Here is a 16,836-nt window from a genome sequence, read left to right on the forward strand (position 1 = left end):
TTAGCAATATTTGACAGCAGTGAGAAGGAATGAAATTACACTGCCAAGTATCAGTACGGGTCTCCTATCTGTCAAACGAAAAAGCAAGTTACAAAGGGATATGCATGTTTATGATCATTTTACCAAAAAAGTTTAAATACGTGTAAAACAATACTATAAAGTGTGGTTACCTAGTTGGTTAAAAATATAAACCACGCCCTGAATAATAAACGCCAGATTCAGGACAGTCATCTAAATGCAACCTACAACGGGTACACCTGACAGACAGTAAGTTTTCATTCTTACGGTGTACAGATGGTTATACTTCACTTCCTGGTATGTCTAAAATTATTCATGAAAAGTTTAAAAAGGAATTTTTCTTTTTATTACCTTGCAAGTGAATTAAAACTATTCTCTTAATGACAATGGGCCACGTATTACACACACGAATACTCACGCTGATCAATTGTAACGATCTCACTCATCTGCTGTTCTTGGCTTGCCAGCACATCTGAAGAACACATAAAACTTTTTGTTTATATTTAAACCCAGAAATGCGAACCCACGTTAGTAAAACTCAACCGAACTACCCAACCAACCAACCAACCAAAAAAGCAAAGCGTTCAACAAAACTCATTGGCAAAACAGCCTAAGAAATATTTAATAGTCACTTTGCAAGGAAAAGATATTTTTAAGAGAAGTAACAGATGGAAAGCTCTAATTCTCTGAATGTTAAGAAAAGTTACTCAGAAAATCAGTTTCTAAACACAAATATCTGTATCTAAATCTCCTTCTGTATAAAACCATGTAAAACAGGGAAATCTTCATGATCAGATCAAAGACAAAACCAGACACCACACTGAAATTACTTAGATATGCATTCTCAGTCAAGGTGATGGAGAATCTTCGTAATTTACTACTCTGTTCTAACAGATTCGATAAAAGTTTTGAATAAAGTTGTTTTAACTTTATAAAGGCTCCTTCTTAAAGACAGCTAAACTTTCAATAAAATTGTAGTGGCAGTGGTCCCGAAGTCACAAGTGAATAAAATAACTTAATAATGGCTACAAATACAGCTCTCATGAGAGTTACATTGTAACAAGTCCTAATATAACTCTTTAGAGAAACATTCATCTGTTGCTACTCTCTACTCAAATACTATTTTTTCTTTTTTTTTTTCTTTAAAAAAAGATTTATTTATTTTTGAGAGAGAGAGCACACAGGCGGGAAGTGGAAGGGAGAGAAGAGGACAGAAAATCTGAGGTGGGCTCTGCACTGAGGGCAGCGAGCCCAATGCGGGTCTCGGACACACGAATGGCAGAATCATGACCTGAGCCGAAATCAGACGGTCAATTGCCTGAGCCACCCAGGCGCCCCCTATTCTTTATTTCTTAAACGAGAGTTCCTATTGCCCAGTCTCTCACACTTCAACCTATTTAGTGCCCATCACAGATTGGAATCTCTTCTCTTGAAATTGCTCCTACCAGCAGCATCTGTGTACTACTGAGGGAGTCCTAGAGCCCGGGCACCCAACACAGCGCGACTCAGGGCGCCATGCCAGGAGCCGGTTCCAGACACACAGAGCCGGAAAGGGCTAAGAAGCTACAAGGAAGTCTAAACCCTACCTGTCAGATGGGAGCTTTCTTTGGGGGTCCTGAGTTTGGGAGTTTATACAATTACTTGGGACTGGCCTCAACAGATCTTGGTTCTGATCTTAGCCCTCACTTCTTGGCTGTGTAACTTTGGTAAATTATTCAACCAACTTAAATATTAATTTCCTCATGTTTAAATGAGATATCCCCACCTACCACCTCATAAGGTTGTTGTGAGGATTAAAGAAAAGTGCTTTGAAATAGCACAATGCCTGGGGCGCCTGGCTGGCTCAGAAATCTTGGTCCAAGACCATACAGGCTAACTATTACAACTGCTCTACCGTAGCCCTCGGATCCTGGCCACGTACAAAAGAAGAGTCCTAAGAGGCAGCGTTCTGTGTGAAATGAAATCATTTCATGAAGACAGTTTAGACCCTATAGATATAAGGCAGTTCTTTTTCCTAAAGAAAGCCCCCTGCACACTGAGGGCTGGGGCTCTGGTGACAGCACTTCAAGTAGCTGTTAGTAATGGACTAGTCCTAACTAGGCTGGCCAGTACAGCAGGACTTGGGCGAGGTCTCCGCACGGACTGCAGGAAGGTGGTGGCCAGGGTGGGGTGGAGGCGTGGGGGGAGGGCATGCTGTGAGCGCCGGAAGAGGCAGCTCTATCTTGTGCAGCACCATTTCTCCTTGAAGGATCACTGAGGAGAACTAGATAACAGATGCTGGGTTAGTAAGACATCCCTGTAGACTGCCCACCACCAGAGGGGCCAGAGAATCTGTGCTCAAAACCGCCTCTTCTGGGAAATGAGGCTTGTGAATTACAGAAAACCTGCCAGAAGGAGCCTTGCACATTAACCTACTGATCCCCCAATTCTGACCTGCACATTAGGATCCCAAGCCAGATGGGACAAAGCAAAGAACCATGGACAGATAAGGAAGGAATTTGCAGGATACTTATCTAGGCTGTGGGCCTTTGTGACTTTTGAAAATAAAATTCCAGGGCAGAGTTCTTCTGAAAAAGACCCATTCAATTTCAAAGAAATGAATGAACAGAGACACAGGAGACTCCTCCACTCCCAGTACCAGGAAGTCACTGAATGAGCGTTAGGGATTGGGAAGCGCTAGGAGCAGCAGACAGCCACAGCAAAGCGCTGTGCTGCGGGAGAGGGCAGAAGCCGCCAATTAGAGAAAAACTACACTGAGTCTAAGCACTGTATCCTGTCCTAATCTTTAGAGTTCTTATAAGAAACCATTTCAGTACACATGACTCATGTGCTAAAAACCTGAAACAATTCAAGAGTTTTCCTTATTTATCTGAAAGGCACTGCAGAGAAAACTGTGAAATCAAGGGCAAAACTTCAACCAGAACATTTAATTTGTTTACCTAATAAGAGAAACTAGAAGTAAACCCTGTAAATGTAAGGAATGTAGTGAGTCTTTCAGTGTCATAGACACGTTTTCCCTCTAATATTTAAGAGATTCCATAAAAGAGAGAACTATGAATATAATCAGGGAAGGAAAAAGCCTCCCTCCAGAGCTCGTTTCTTATTCTGCAGCAGAGAACGCACCGGTGAAGCCCCCAGGCGGTCAAGAGCTGCCCCATCACCGGGCATGTAACAGAATAAGCCCTCCCAGGGACCTTTACGCACCACCACACAAACAAAGTCAGGGTCTGTCCTAGTCACATATTCTGAAAAGTATGTGGGCCTGGCTAGCATTTCTGGCCTCCGAATCACGTGTCAGGGAACAGGTTACTGCTAAGATAGTTTAACAAGTAGTCACTGTTGGATTAAAGTGGATTAAGATGGACTAAAATTCAAACAAAATAACATTTACTTGAGCTGCTGGTCAGCCAAGTAGTTTTTAACTTCTGCATATAGTCACTGAATCATAACAATAACGTCTGTGAGGCCAATACGGAGATACCTAACCACCAGCAGCTTTCTGGCTGGGAGGGATGCATACTTACACTTCTTTCTCATGGAACAGAAGTCAACGACTAAATGTATGAAGACAGCTCAGTGTATGGCACCGTGTCTTAACTCAGATCCTAGTGTTTGTCAGCCTGGTTTTGGATCCTGACTCTGCCACTCCCTAGCCCTGTACCCTGCGGAGCTCTCTAAGCCTCAGTTTCCTATCTAAAAAATAGGGAAAGTAAGGATTTGTGGCTTTAGTAGAGGGATTAAATGAGATAATACATATAAAGCTCCTAGCACAGCCTTATACAATTAAATGTTAATTATTACTATTATCAGCGATCACAATGAACGAAGATGAAATAAAATTAAACTGCAGTTACAACGCAAATAGGTAATAATTCAAATTTTATACATTTTCGAAGAAGCTCCAGATGACTCCACAGAATTTCTCCCCGAGGGACTCGCTGAAAAAAATCTTCCTGGTTGAGGCTGCATAATTCTCTTCCGGAAATGTTGAGTGTGGTAAGGTCTATATCAGTCATGCTGAATTCCTTCATTACCCAAACCACCCAGTGCAGGACTTGATCTGTGGACCACTGTATAGGATCTAAAGAGAAAAATATTACCATTAGCCTAGATATTCCATGAATTCAGTTAACTTATCAGTATGCGCATACATATACACGGAGATAAAATCCATACAGGTTCCCCCCCCCAAGTAAGTACAGTAAACAAACTCAAATAAAATAAAAAGAAGTTTTTAAAAGTTTATTTACTTTGAGGGAGGGAGGGAGGGAGAGAGAGAGAGAGAGAAAGAGAGAGAGAGAGAGAAAGCGAGTGAGCTGAGAAGAGGCAGAGAGAGGAGAGAGAGAACCCCAAGCAGGCTCTGCGTTGTCAGTGCAGGGCCTGATGCGGGACTCAGTCTCATGAACCATGAGATCATGACTTACTTGCCTGAGCTGAGATCCAGAGTTGGATGCTTAACCGACTGAGCCACCTAGGCGCCCCCAAATAAAAAGATTTTTAATGAAGTATTGTCTCCTCAGCTCCTTTTGAACTTTTCAACCTAAATTTGTAATGACTTCACCTGGTTTTACATCTGTTAGACTCCAGTTTTATTAAGAAAAACAGTGTAAGGGCACCTGGGTGGCTCAGTCAGTTAAGCATCCGGCTTCGGCTCAGGTCATGATCTTATGGTTTGTGGGTTCCAGTCCTGCGTCGGGCTCTGTGCTGACAGCTAGCTCAGAACCTGGAGCCTGCTTCAGATTCTGTGTCTCCCTCTCTCTCTGACCCTTCCCTGCTGTGCTGTCTCTCTTTCTCTCTCTCTCTCTCTCTCAAAAATAAAACATTAAAAAAAATACGTTTAAAAAAAAAAGAAAAAGGTGTAAAATTGTTCTCCAATGGGTCAACTGGAAGAATAAAATACGTGATTACTTTAGAGAGGATGGAGTAAGTTATCCAAGTTTTAAACATAATACTTTGTAGCAGTGTACAATCTGGTGCACTGAAAAAAACCCCAAGAGTCCATAGGGGCTTTTGAGGAGCTAGATTTATTCACTAAAATGTGCACGATATACTCTTGCCTCTCTCCTACTTCTGGGGAGAAGCCCGTGTCCTGTGTCTCCCTCCAGGGGCTCCTACACTATGCAAACCGCATGTGTCCTCAGCGGTCTTTCCCTGTAACACGTTAAGGGCTTGAATATAATGTCTTGCAAACCACTGTATCTTCAGAGTTTACCACAATCTTTCATGCATGATTTGTTAAATCTATAAAAAGTAAATACAAATAAATTCATTTCCCTCGTCATTTGTTACTATCTAATTGAATTGAATTCACAAATGAAAATGATGGCCAACACGTACGAATACTTCATTGTTGTATCCCTGGCACCTAAGAGAGTATTTTACCCATATAAGTTTAATAAATACTGACTGGATTAATTTTGGTATAGATACTTCTACCTGGAGAAGATAATCTATCCAAACAGTATTGGTTACAGGCCCAAGCATCAAGAGCCAATTTATTATAACAAAAAAACGAATCAAACATAATAGAGGATTGATAGCCACAGAACGGATTTTTTATTTGATCTTTTCACAAAATGAAGAGAGGAGGATGGCAGCAAAGTTTTTTTTAATGTCTATATGCACATGTTAAAAAAAACCACTAAGAACAACTAGAGAGAAAAACCAAAAATCCAGGTACATTTACAATAAAACCAGGTGACAAGGTATCCCCAGGAAAGCCCACATACACGCAGGTGAAGACACAGCTTCCTGGGGTCGGTTATCTGTGCAGGAGAGAGCAAAGGGGGAAGGAAGCAAAGGGACGTGTGACCCATTCTTCATTCTGAGCTCAGGAGCACGTGAACAGAGCCAAGGAGCTCTCACTGAAAGCACAACGGGCCAAGCCAAAGCAGCAGCTCAAACGGTCCTGCCCAATCCAGTAAGAGCTGAGCACAAAGGTCCACAGTAAAGGTCCCAGCTAAATGCTGGAGCAGTGTAGGAACTGTGAGCCCTTCAACTGAGCTGTGGATCACGTCCAGGAGAGCGGACCACAATGAGGAGAAACCGGAAGGAATGGAATCGAAATGCAGTAGCACAGGAACACCAAGGAAAGAGGAGGTCCAGATAAAAGTGGAGTAAGGGAACAGGCAGGAACTGAGCAAGCAAATGGCTCTTTTTCAAAGTTTTATTTACTTAACTACACCAAACGTGGGGCTTGAACTCATGACCCCAAGATCAAGAGTCACATGCTCTTCTGACTGAGCCAACCAGGCACCCCTACTGGCTCAATTTTTTTAATACTACTTGAAAATAACAGATGAGGGAGTTCTGGAAAATAGAAAAGCTACCCTGAATCACACTTCCCTTTAAAAGTTCAACTTACCTCATTTTACATAAATATGAACCAAAAAAAAATAAAAGTGTCAAGATCAAAAACGCTGGGGGAAATATAGACTTAGTCTGATTTGTTTTCTTAAATAACATCGGGACTTCTGGTTTAATGTAACTAACTGTCCGTGGATATACGCCCTGCTTATTTTCTCTCAGACCCTAGTATAAAATTAGTTAAGGAATTTTTAAAAGAATTAAATGTGTAGGTCCATGAGTAGAAAATGACAAATGCATGGGACATTTCCAACTCATTTTTGAAGACCACAAGCAGAGTAAAAGCCAAGTAAAGTAGGAGCTCTGACCTGACAGATGTTTCAAGGAGGATATAGCAAGAGTTTCTGCCTGCAGAACCCCCACATTGGCTCACGTCGTGGTGGCACCAGGGAACAGAAGAGGGACGTGCACGTGGAAAATGAGGGGCTGCTTTAACGTATATGGTGTGGTTAGAGCCTTCCGGGCCTCTCCTTCATTCTCAGGAGCCAACTGAAGGAAGCACCCCCCAGCACATGTCCAAACCCTTCCCCCAAACCCAGGCACACGTTAAGATCAGTGATAGACATGAAACAGGTTCTGGGAGAACGGATCCCAGTAATAAAAGTCTACAAACTGAAGAGCGAGACCCTCTGCACTTCGCTTTCCACTTCCAGAAGGCAGCATTCACGTACACGTCACTAAATCCTCACCCCCATGGTCTACCCATCAGGTGTTTGGCCAGTTCTCCAGAAAAGTTAAAGAAACCCAGGAAAAAGATCTATACATACTGGCACTTTAAAATCTTCTAATAAAATAAAACGAGCAATACCCCATTTTACCCACGTATGGTCAAGAAACCCCTTCCAGAGCTTCAAACTCATTAGCTTTAAAGCTATTCACTCTCGGGCACCTGGGTGGCTCAAGAGGTTGAGCATCTACCTGACTTCAGCTTAGGTCATGATCTCAGAGTTTGTGAGTTTGAGCCCCACATCTGGCTCACTGCTGTCAGTGCAGAGCCTGCATTGGATACTCTGTCCCCGCCCCCCTCATCCCCTCCCCTGTTGGCGATGTCTCAAAAATAAACATTAAAAAAAAGTTATTCACTCTTAAAGATGAACAGATGAGCAGGAATAATCAGATATTTGAGTCGAAAAACAAACCATTAAACAAACAGAAATAAACAGAAAAACAGAACCCAGAAAAAGCAGAAATAATGCCATAACAAAATGGAAAAAAAAGTTTACAAACCCCAACGCAATAATGAACATATTCAGAGAGGTAAGAGAAAATGTGATATCCATAATACTGAAATCAGAATGCTAAAAACAACAAACAAAAATAAAGAGTCCTTGTAAAGCGAAAGTAACTATCAGGACAAGTTGTTACATAAAATGACAAGAAATTTGGCAAAGCTGTATAGACAGATATAGAAAGAAATGACAAGTAGAAGAGTAAAGACACAGAGGATCAGGATACAGGAGATTCAAGAGGAATTTTAGAAAAAAGTAAAAAACATAGAAGGTAATTATCAAAATAATAGTGCAGGAAAATTTCCCAGAACTGAGGGCTACAATTATCCAGATCATCAGCTGTCCAATTAGAAATATAATGCAGGGTACTATGATATTTAAAAATTTTCTAAAAGCTACATTACAAAAAAATAAATAGGTGAAATTTATTTTAACAATAATTTCATTTATGCATCCAAATGTTATTTCAACACGTAATCAACATAAACAATTTAAATGATTTTACATTCTTCTTTTTTGTACCAGGTATTTTACACTTGTAGTATTAAAAAAATTTTTTTTTTATTTTTATTTTTGAGAGGGAGGGAGGGGAAGAGAGAGATTGAGAGAGAGAAACAGACAGACAGACAAAGAGAACACAAGTAGGGGAGGGACAGAGGAGAGAAATACACAGAATCCAGAGCTGGCTCTAGGCTCCAAGCTGTCAGCACAGAGCCTGACGTGGGGCTCGAACTCATGAGCAGTGAGATCATGATCTGAACTGAAGTTGGATGCTTAGCTAACTGAGCCAGGCAGGCACCCCAACACTTGTAATATTTTAAAATGTTAATATTTGACAATTTTGAGAGCCAAAAACATGAGTATCTTTCTTGTTAATTATTCAAACTGGAAGAAAAAATAAACATAAATAAGCATTGTCATCTTTTTAATATTCTTGTTAAAAAGGACAAGAATAGACTTTAATTTTAGTCAGTTTGAACATCCCATTTGACCAGACTTCTAACTACTATAAATTCATTAATTTGAGTCTCATCTACAGCTTTTAAATGTGAAATAGTAAAACAAAACAAAACAAAACAAAAAACAAAAAACAAAAAAAAACCCCCAAGAAAACAAAACCAGCAGAAAAAATAATCAAGAGTCCTGGAAAAAAAATCTAAAAGTGAAGGGATTATACATATATAAACAGGTGGTTCTCAGCTGCTGTCCAGACAGAAAGCTGATATGTATAAAATGAACTTTAGGGAAGTGTCCAGTGTGGACCAACATTTCAAAGAGATTTAAAGTAGCTATTACCAGTTAGCCGTATTTCAATTTTGTACAGAATTAATAATCAACTGCAAAATGACTACCCTTATGTACAGAAAGAAACCCAAAACAATAGTTTCCTAAGACAAAAGTAATTAAATTTCTACAACTTTCCACTTGCTAACAATTTTAGGACAAAAAAAATCAATGATTTAAAAAAATCCTCCTATGCCTAAATAAATGTCAGTATTTAAAAAAAGCTTTATTCTAAATAATACCCTCAGTGGAAACTCTGAGTCAGAGTTTATGATCTTGCTCTCTACAATTCTTTTTTATATATTACTTTCCATAGAAGATTCTAGTCCTCAGGGGAGAGGGGAAAATGGGTGATGGGCGTGGAGGAGGGCACTTGTTGGGATGAGCACTGGGTGTTGTATGTTAAGTGATGAATCACGGGAATCTACCCCAGAAACTAAAAGCACACTGTACACACTGTATGTTAGCTAACTTGATAATAAATTATATTAAAAAAAAAAAAAAGGGATTCTACTACTGAGAAGGTTCTTGTTGAAATTCTAACAAACTATGTAAAATATTATTTCAAATGTTCCTATGTTCCCTTCTTTCCTTCTCAGCATTCCCCCTCTCAGGGGTGACTCAGTAACAAGGTCAAGTACAACGTCTATGCTAGCTTCCACACATCAAAATAGTTAACAATACTGACAACCACACCATCTCTGAGGAACAGGCCTGATCTCATCCTCCGAACTGGGCTTACCTTACGTTCCAATTCAAAGCCCTTCTCCTGGCTTCCTTCATCCACTCTTTTCCAGCTAGTCCCAAACCACTTTATCTACAAATACTCAGCTTACTAACAACTCTTTGAACTTTCAATAATATTTACTTATTCTCTCAACACTCTTCCCATTTGCCCCCCACAAAGGTTAACATTCAGTTGTTTCCATTTCCGGGTCTATTTATTTCCTAGAATTCATCTTTGTCTAACTCTAAATCTAAAAGTAGATTTCTTCTGAATCTACCAATGAACCTCGGATCACCAAATTTAATAGATACCACTCAGTTGGCATTATTTTACTTTGTTATCAGTGTTAGTGGCCTTGCCCATCTAAAAGTCTTTTCCAATTTCAGAGTCACTATATACATTCATATTTTCCTTCTATCTCTTCAGCCATTCTACGTCTCCCTTTTTCCTCAAGCTGAAATCCTGACGAGCTCCAGGAACCAGTCTTTAACACTGTGTTCCTGTCCATTTTTCTCTCTCCATCAGGGGCTGCATATACTTTATGGCTTCACTACAAATTCAACACAGCGGAGTCCCAGAAAACATCTGCAGCTCCAGTCCAAATCCTGTACACCTGAAAATACTTTCTGGTTACCTTTAGTTGAGTATATACTATTCAAAAGTAGTACTACTTTGCCTTGAAAAAAATCTTCCCAATACCAGACTTCCCTACCTCTCCCACGTAAGCTCGGCAGGGCACGACTATCTTTCTTATGTACCATCAAAAGCCCAGCATTTAACACGATGCCTGGCACATGCAGTTCACTGACCATGTACTGATGATGTAACCAGTTCCCATCATTATCACCCTATATGCACCCAAGCTCGAGAAGGTGCATCAGTCCTTGAATCTCTCCTCTCTATCCTCACACCATCCCTCCATCCGTCAGCTGCTCAGCCCCATCACTATCTTCATTCATCTCCTTCCCCAGACATTATCAAGCCTAGGCTAACCTAGACATTATCACCTAGCCACAACTCAACTGTAACGTGACTGTTTTCCCTTCATCCAGTCTCAGTGTGCACCAACGTATGCCATGTACTCCTGCCACACGGTCACTGCGTCAAACCAAAGCAGCGGCAGCCTGCTAGAGGGTACCTCCACCGTATCTCACCCCTACTGCATACTCACTGCCATGTCTACCTTTTGCACACGTTTCCTGGCTGGTCTGTGCTTCTCTGCCCATCAGTTTCTGTGTCTATAATAAACTTTTTCCCAATTTCCCCGCAGGCCACTGTGATCCCTTGAGATTCTAATAGAATATTCCCTTTATATACGTACGTTACAGCTTAAAATCATGCTACCTTTTATAGCAACTATTCCTTTTCATTCATCATCTCTCTCTTCAACTACACTGTGAACACCCTGAAGGCCTATTTTTTTTATTTTTGTATTCCCAGCACCTGCAAAAATATTTGTCTACAGGGGATAAAAAAAGTACAGAAAATCAATATTGTTCCTAAAAACTCTACATTTAAAACAGATCATAACTTACTCACCCTAGTGTCTTCTACGTCAAGCTTAATCGCTATTACGCCCCCTGACATAACCCAGCACGCCCTTACCGTAAGGTATCCCGAGGCGCTCCTGCTCTTTCCTGTAGCCTTCTAGCGCGGCGGCCCATCGTGTCACTTGCTCTGAGGTCTCATCTGAAATAGTCGTGATGTGCTTTGTGCCGTCGAGAGTTATTACTTGAGCTTCTTCAACAAGATGTGCTTCTGCTTCAGCATGGTGGGCATCTGGATCGATAACTACTTCAACTGTTTCCGCAGGTTTAACAATTTCAAGGATGTTTAGCTTAGGCTCAATTCCTTAAGAGTGAATTTAAAAAAAAGTAAATCTAAGGGTAAACATAAAAGTCACTAAAAAGTCACTAGCTTAGTTTATGCATTCTCAAATGGTTGAGCGAATGCTCTCTTGTAGACATAAATACAACTATTCAATGGAACTTCGGTAGATAACAGTACTGTGTCAAGATTAATTTCCTGATTTTGATCACTGTAATGTCATACAAAAGAATTCCTTGTTTTCAGAAAACACATACACTGATGTACTTAGAAGGAGATCACGTATGCAACTTCTTATTTTTTCTTTTTAAACATTTATTTTTGAGAGACAGAGATGGATCATGAGCAGGGGAGGGGCAGAGAGAGAGAGAGAGAGGGCGACAGAATCCATAGCAGGCTCCAGGCTCTGAGCTGTCAGCACAGAGCCTGACGTGGGGCTCGAACCCATGAGCTCTGAGATCAGACCCTAGCTAATGTCAGACACTTAACTGACTGAGCCACCCAGGCACCCCTGCAACTTATTCTTAAACAGGGCAAAAAAGATAACATAGGGACAGGTGGACAGTGAATAAAGCAAATGAAGTAAAAGTAACATTTGGGGAATCTGGGTAAAGGAAATCCAGAAATTTTTTTACTACTCTTGCAACTTTTTTGTTTTTAATTTTTTTTATTTTTGAGAGAGAAACAGAGTCTGAACAGGGGAGGGGCAGAGAGAAAGGGAGTCACAGAATCCAAAACAGGCTCCAGGCTCTGGGCTGATGGCACAGAGCCTGAAGTGGGGCTCGAACTTATAAACCATGAAATCATGTTCTGAACTGAAGTCCAACAGTTAACCGACTGAACCATCCATGCACCCCCTGCAACTTTTCTATTAAGTCTCAGATAATTTAAAACCACCACCACACACATAGCTATTTATAAATATTTATTAGGAAAAAAAGTACCAATATGGATTAGAAAATAAAAACTAGACTAGGGAGAATATAAAGGAGTAGCTACCCACCTGCAGAATTTTTAGAAGTCCTTCTAACCAAATTAAGATTCTTTACTGACTGCTTTTCTATTCAAGGATCAAAGTACATGTCTTAAAATTGAATTGGCACTGAGTTTGTTAAATTTATATTAACTTCGGCTTTCCATTTTCAATTGAATGAAAAAAAATACCCCACATTCTTAAGACATTCAGAACAGAATACACTAGGACTTTATAAAATCATTTCAGATACTTGTTGCAATGACAGCTCTAGGAAGCTATCTTATTACTTAGCAGCTACTGTTTTGTCATTGTGTCTGTTACAATCCATGTCAACTTTAATCAAAGTGTATTTGAAGAAAAAACAAAAGCCAACTTCAATCCTCCTTGAAAACCAACTCTATAATAAAATGTATAGATTATCATTCACTATCTGGTACAAAGATAAGTCACATTTTTCCAAATATACATGAGAAAAAGAACTGGAACTTAAAAAAAATTTTTTCCTAAAATTACTCCCTAATCCTCCACTCAAATTTCATCAAGTCAACTCTTCCTAAATACACTTGCACGGAGAAGTCACTAGGCTTTTAAAAACAAATTTCTTTCTTATTGCCAATGATGGTCAATCTTGGGGGAAACCGTAGATAAGGAAATAACTCCCATTTTTATAGTCAGAGAACACTTTGATGTGTGAAATGTGATTATGGGCAGTATGTTATATTCATACATTTAAATTAGTCTAAAACTCTGGTCAGGACTCATATCAAGCCACATTTTCAAAAACCAAAATTCAACCTACCAAAATGTTTCTCCATTTTCTAACTTTTGTACTTATACAAGATTAGTAAAATCCCGTGATGGACATGGGTGACCAGGTCACTCTGTATCTTTTGCAGATTGCTCTCTCTGTGCTGAACTGTACAGACTAGACTTCCTTGCAGCGAGGGTTCCAGTGGGGATTCAGGTTCTAGAATCACTGGCATCAGCCTGCTATTTGGAAATGAATGGAGAAGGGACCAGCAGGCACAGGACACCCAGGGTTTTGGCTCGCGTGGGTCACGGGGCTACGTCGCTAGCTACAGCGGCGGCAGTCCAGCCGGCGCTTTCCACGGCAGGACAACGGCCTCCTCCGCAGTCCAGCTCTGCGGGCGGCTAAGGTGTCCTGAGAAGGTCAATCAGAACCTGTATTTCCACCTCTCTCTACCTTACAATATATTCTTCCCTGAGTTAATGAGGCAGAATATGTTATACTATCTACTTCACCCTAGCAGATACAATAATTAAACCAAAGGCACGAATATGTGGCTATAACATCACATAGAGTAATTCAGACCACTATGTAAAACACCTAGAACTTGTAAAACTGAGTTCTCCCATATTTGAAAAACCTGAACTAAGGTAACCACACTAAAAGCAGCTTACCTTGGTAAGAAATTACCTGTACACTAAGTTGTACAGTTCCATCTGTCTTTACTCCTTGGTCAAACAAACTTCGTTCTGGATCCAGCTAAACATGGGAAAATGTAAGGACAAAGTTTAGTTCAGTCATCTGGTTTAATATAAATGGATGTACCAAGCGGGACTTCATTACTGAGGCATACTAATGGAATAATAAGAACACATCTAATTATCCAAGTTGTCATATCATTTAATTCTTTGTTGAAATTAAACATATTTTAACCACCATGGTAGTAATCAAAGACAACATAAATTAACCAAATTTATTTGACGTGGTGGTTTTCTCTAGCTCTGGAGTCTGGTTTAGGACTTTAAATAATGCCAAAGACATTTCTGCCAAGTCCCCCGAATTACCAATGCCACACATTGAAGATCAAGGCTAACTCTAAATCTCTGGTAATGCAGGTAATAACGTTAGAGCCTGCGAGCTCACTACCTGACCTAGCTTCGGTATCTTCCACAGTAAGTCTATATCCTTTCAGTATTAGTGCTTTATCCTTCACCTCTCCTAATAGTCAATGCGATGCACACAATGGGAAACTGATGGCAAAAGGTACAGTTCTGACTTGCAGACGTTTCCTGTCACCATTTAAAAGTACACCTGCACTGGAATTATCTTGAATAATGCATACATCTGTGTGTCCACATTCCATGCAGCTGGAGGCACAGAGCTCCTCCCATTCCTGTTCCCAAGAATTCAGTCAATGCTGCAGTCATGGTATAAACACATTTTCTAATATTTAAAAATTAGTCATATAAATAAAACCTAAAATCTTTAATGACTTTAGGTCTAAATATGAACAGGGACAAGATAAACTGTGTAACTCTGCAGCAAGACAGGTCAAACGTGGTAGTTTTACTCCTTAAAAGCAGCCATTCTGCCTGCTGCTCTGTCAAAACCTCTCCCGACACCCAGACTCCTCCTCCGTGCAGTAGGCACTGGTGGGGTCCGGCAGGAGCTACAGCATGTGGCACTCTGACAGTGAACTCTCGGGTAGTACTGAGTACACTAGCGAGGCCACATACTCCTCAAAGAAGCACAACTCTGCTACTTTCTATCAGCTTTCAAGTTGACAGACATCTGAAAATACAAAAGCATCACCACAAGCAGCAAGCATTCTGACTCTAAAAGTGGTTAACTGTTATGAAGAAGAGAAGTTGTTACCTTCACATTCTTTTTAAGGAGAGAAAGAGAGACAGGAAGGAATGCAAAATGCTTTAGATCCTAGGCTAGCTCTGAATCCTGATACTATGAATTATGCGTATTTTCACTTATTCAACTAATATTTACTGAGAACTTATGATACTTTGGGTACTTTGCTGGTAATTCTTTCATTTTGGTTAGGCCAGGCATGATAAAAAAAAAAAGCAATAAATATTAGAGCTGAATGACAAGACATCAAGTCCAGACTCCCCTTTATTTTACAGATGAGAAAAATGAGGTGAAACCCAGTGACACTGAGTTATTCAATACAAACTTTTTTTTTTTTTAAGTCTGCCTCAAACAAGTGAAGAATTTTGAAATCACTTAGGCCTGGGTTCAAATTCCAATGCACCTCTTTGTAGTTATGAGCGGGGCAAATTTTTAACTTCTTTAAATTATAGTTTCTACATCTGTAGAATGTAATTAAGAAGTTAAATCCCAAAGAGGACACAATCTGTATTAGTATAAATTAGCATAAAAAACAGTATTAAACTCTTATACTTACTCCTATATTCAAGGAAGGTCTGGAGAAACTATTTGAGCAATTCTATCTAAGCCATTACCTGCTATACATTAAAATACTACCTTTCTTGAAAGAATACCATAAAACAAGACTATGAATATGCTAAAAACATAATATACTGTTAAACTACTACCACAGCTAAAATCCTATTGCAATAAACTCTAAGAAATATATATGCTGGTATTTTAGTTCTTATCCGAAATTCACTGCTGGAGCAAATAAAAAAGGAAGGGAACATAAAAATCATTTAGTCAAATTTTTTCTTTTTAAAGATAAGGAAACTAATGCACAAAGAAGCTAAAAGCTAGTTAGAAACAGGGTATGAGGAGGGCACGTTCCAGGTTCCAAAGTCCATGTGCTTCTCTCTACTTTATGTTTAGGCTTTGATTCACATGTATTTGAACTTATTTATATTTGATATTTGTGAAAGTAAAGAAATATTTGGTTTAGTATTCAATCTTTTAAATACAATTTTAATTGGAGAGAATTTTGCTGGAAGAACTTTTTATTTCTAAACGCTTCAATTTTGCAAAACAGATCAAATTTAGTTATAGAGACTATAGCTGTAGAGATAAAAGGCTAACAAAAAAACATTTCGGGGACTCCTGGCTGATTTAAACTGGTAGATCATGCAACTGCTGACCTGCGGGTTCTAAGTTCATGCCCACTTTAGGTGTAACAATTACTTAAAAAAATTTCTAATGCAGACTTAAATTCTGAAACAAATCGCAAACAAAAAAAATTTTTTTGTTTTTACCTGGATATCTTGCAGGCAAATTTCATGAGCATCCAAAGAACATTGCAGTCTTGGTTCTAGTAGTTTCTTTAAATTGCCTATTGGCTCATTGATGTCTATGGCTTGGCTTACACATTCAGCTGGAGTGTAGGTCTGTTCTACAATGCTAAATGTTAAAGGACAGAATTGTTAACTACATTTTCACCCTGGATATTAAAGTAACAATATGCTCCAACCAAAATTCAGCACCAAAACACATTTCTGATCTTTAAAACTCATTTCTGCATAGACACTATTCATAGTGGTAGGCTTGTCACCAACTAGTGTTGCCACAATTGAGTACTGAATTGCAGAGTAATGGTAGCTTGAAATGTAAAGATATACCCTTGCAGATATATTTTTGTAGGCATATACATGTCCATATGTGTGCATACCTACATAAATGCTACATACACAATATTTACAGGGAAATGTTTGCATTTATGTTA

The 16,836-nt window shown here is 39.5% G+C and overlaps 1 protein-coding gene across 2 annotated transcripts in view; it reads right to left on the reverse strand.

Annotated features, from left to right (window-relative positions):
- Positions 1–16,836, reverse strand: part of GABPA (GA binding protein transcription factor subunit alpha) — a 33,136-nt gene that overhangs the window by 6,433 nt on the left and 9,867 nt on the right. For both annotated transcript variants that reach the window (XM_029939106.1, XM_029939105.1), the window contains exons 3-7: positions 16,370–16,514; positions 13,850–13,934; positions 11,230–11,475; positions 3,905–4,099; positions 437–490 (exon numbers count right to left, since the gene is read on the reverse strand). In XM_029939106.1, coding sequence (XP_029794966.1) covers positions 437–490; positions 3,905–4,099; positions 11,230–11,475; positions 13,850–13,934; positions 16,370–16,514 — 725 coding nt within the window. The remainder of the gene's footprint in view (positions 1–436; positions 491–3,904; positions 4,100–11,229; positions 11,476–13,849; positions 13,935–16,369; positions 16,515–16,836) is intronic.

Source organism: Suricata suricatta, chromosome 5, assembly GCF_006229205.1.
Source record: "Suricata suricatta isolate VVHF042 chromosome 5, meerkat_22Aug2017_6uvM2_HiC, whole genome shotgun sequence".
In the NCBI taxonomy this organism is placed as follows: Eukaryota; Metazoa; Chordata; class Mammalia; order Carnivora; family Herpestidae; genus Suricata; species Suricata suricatta.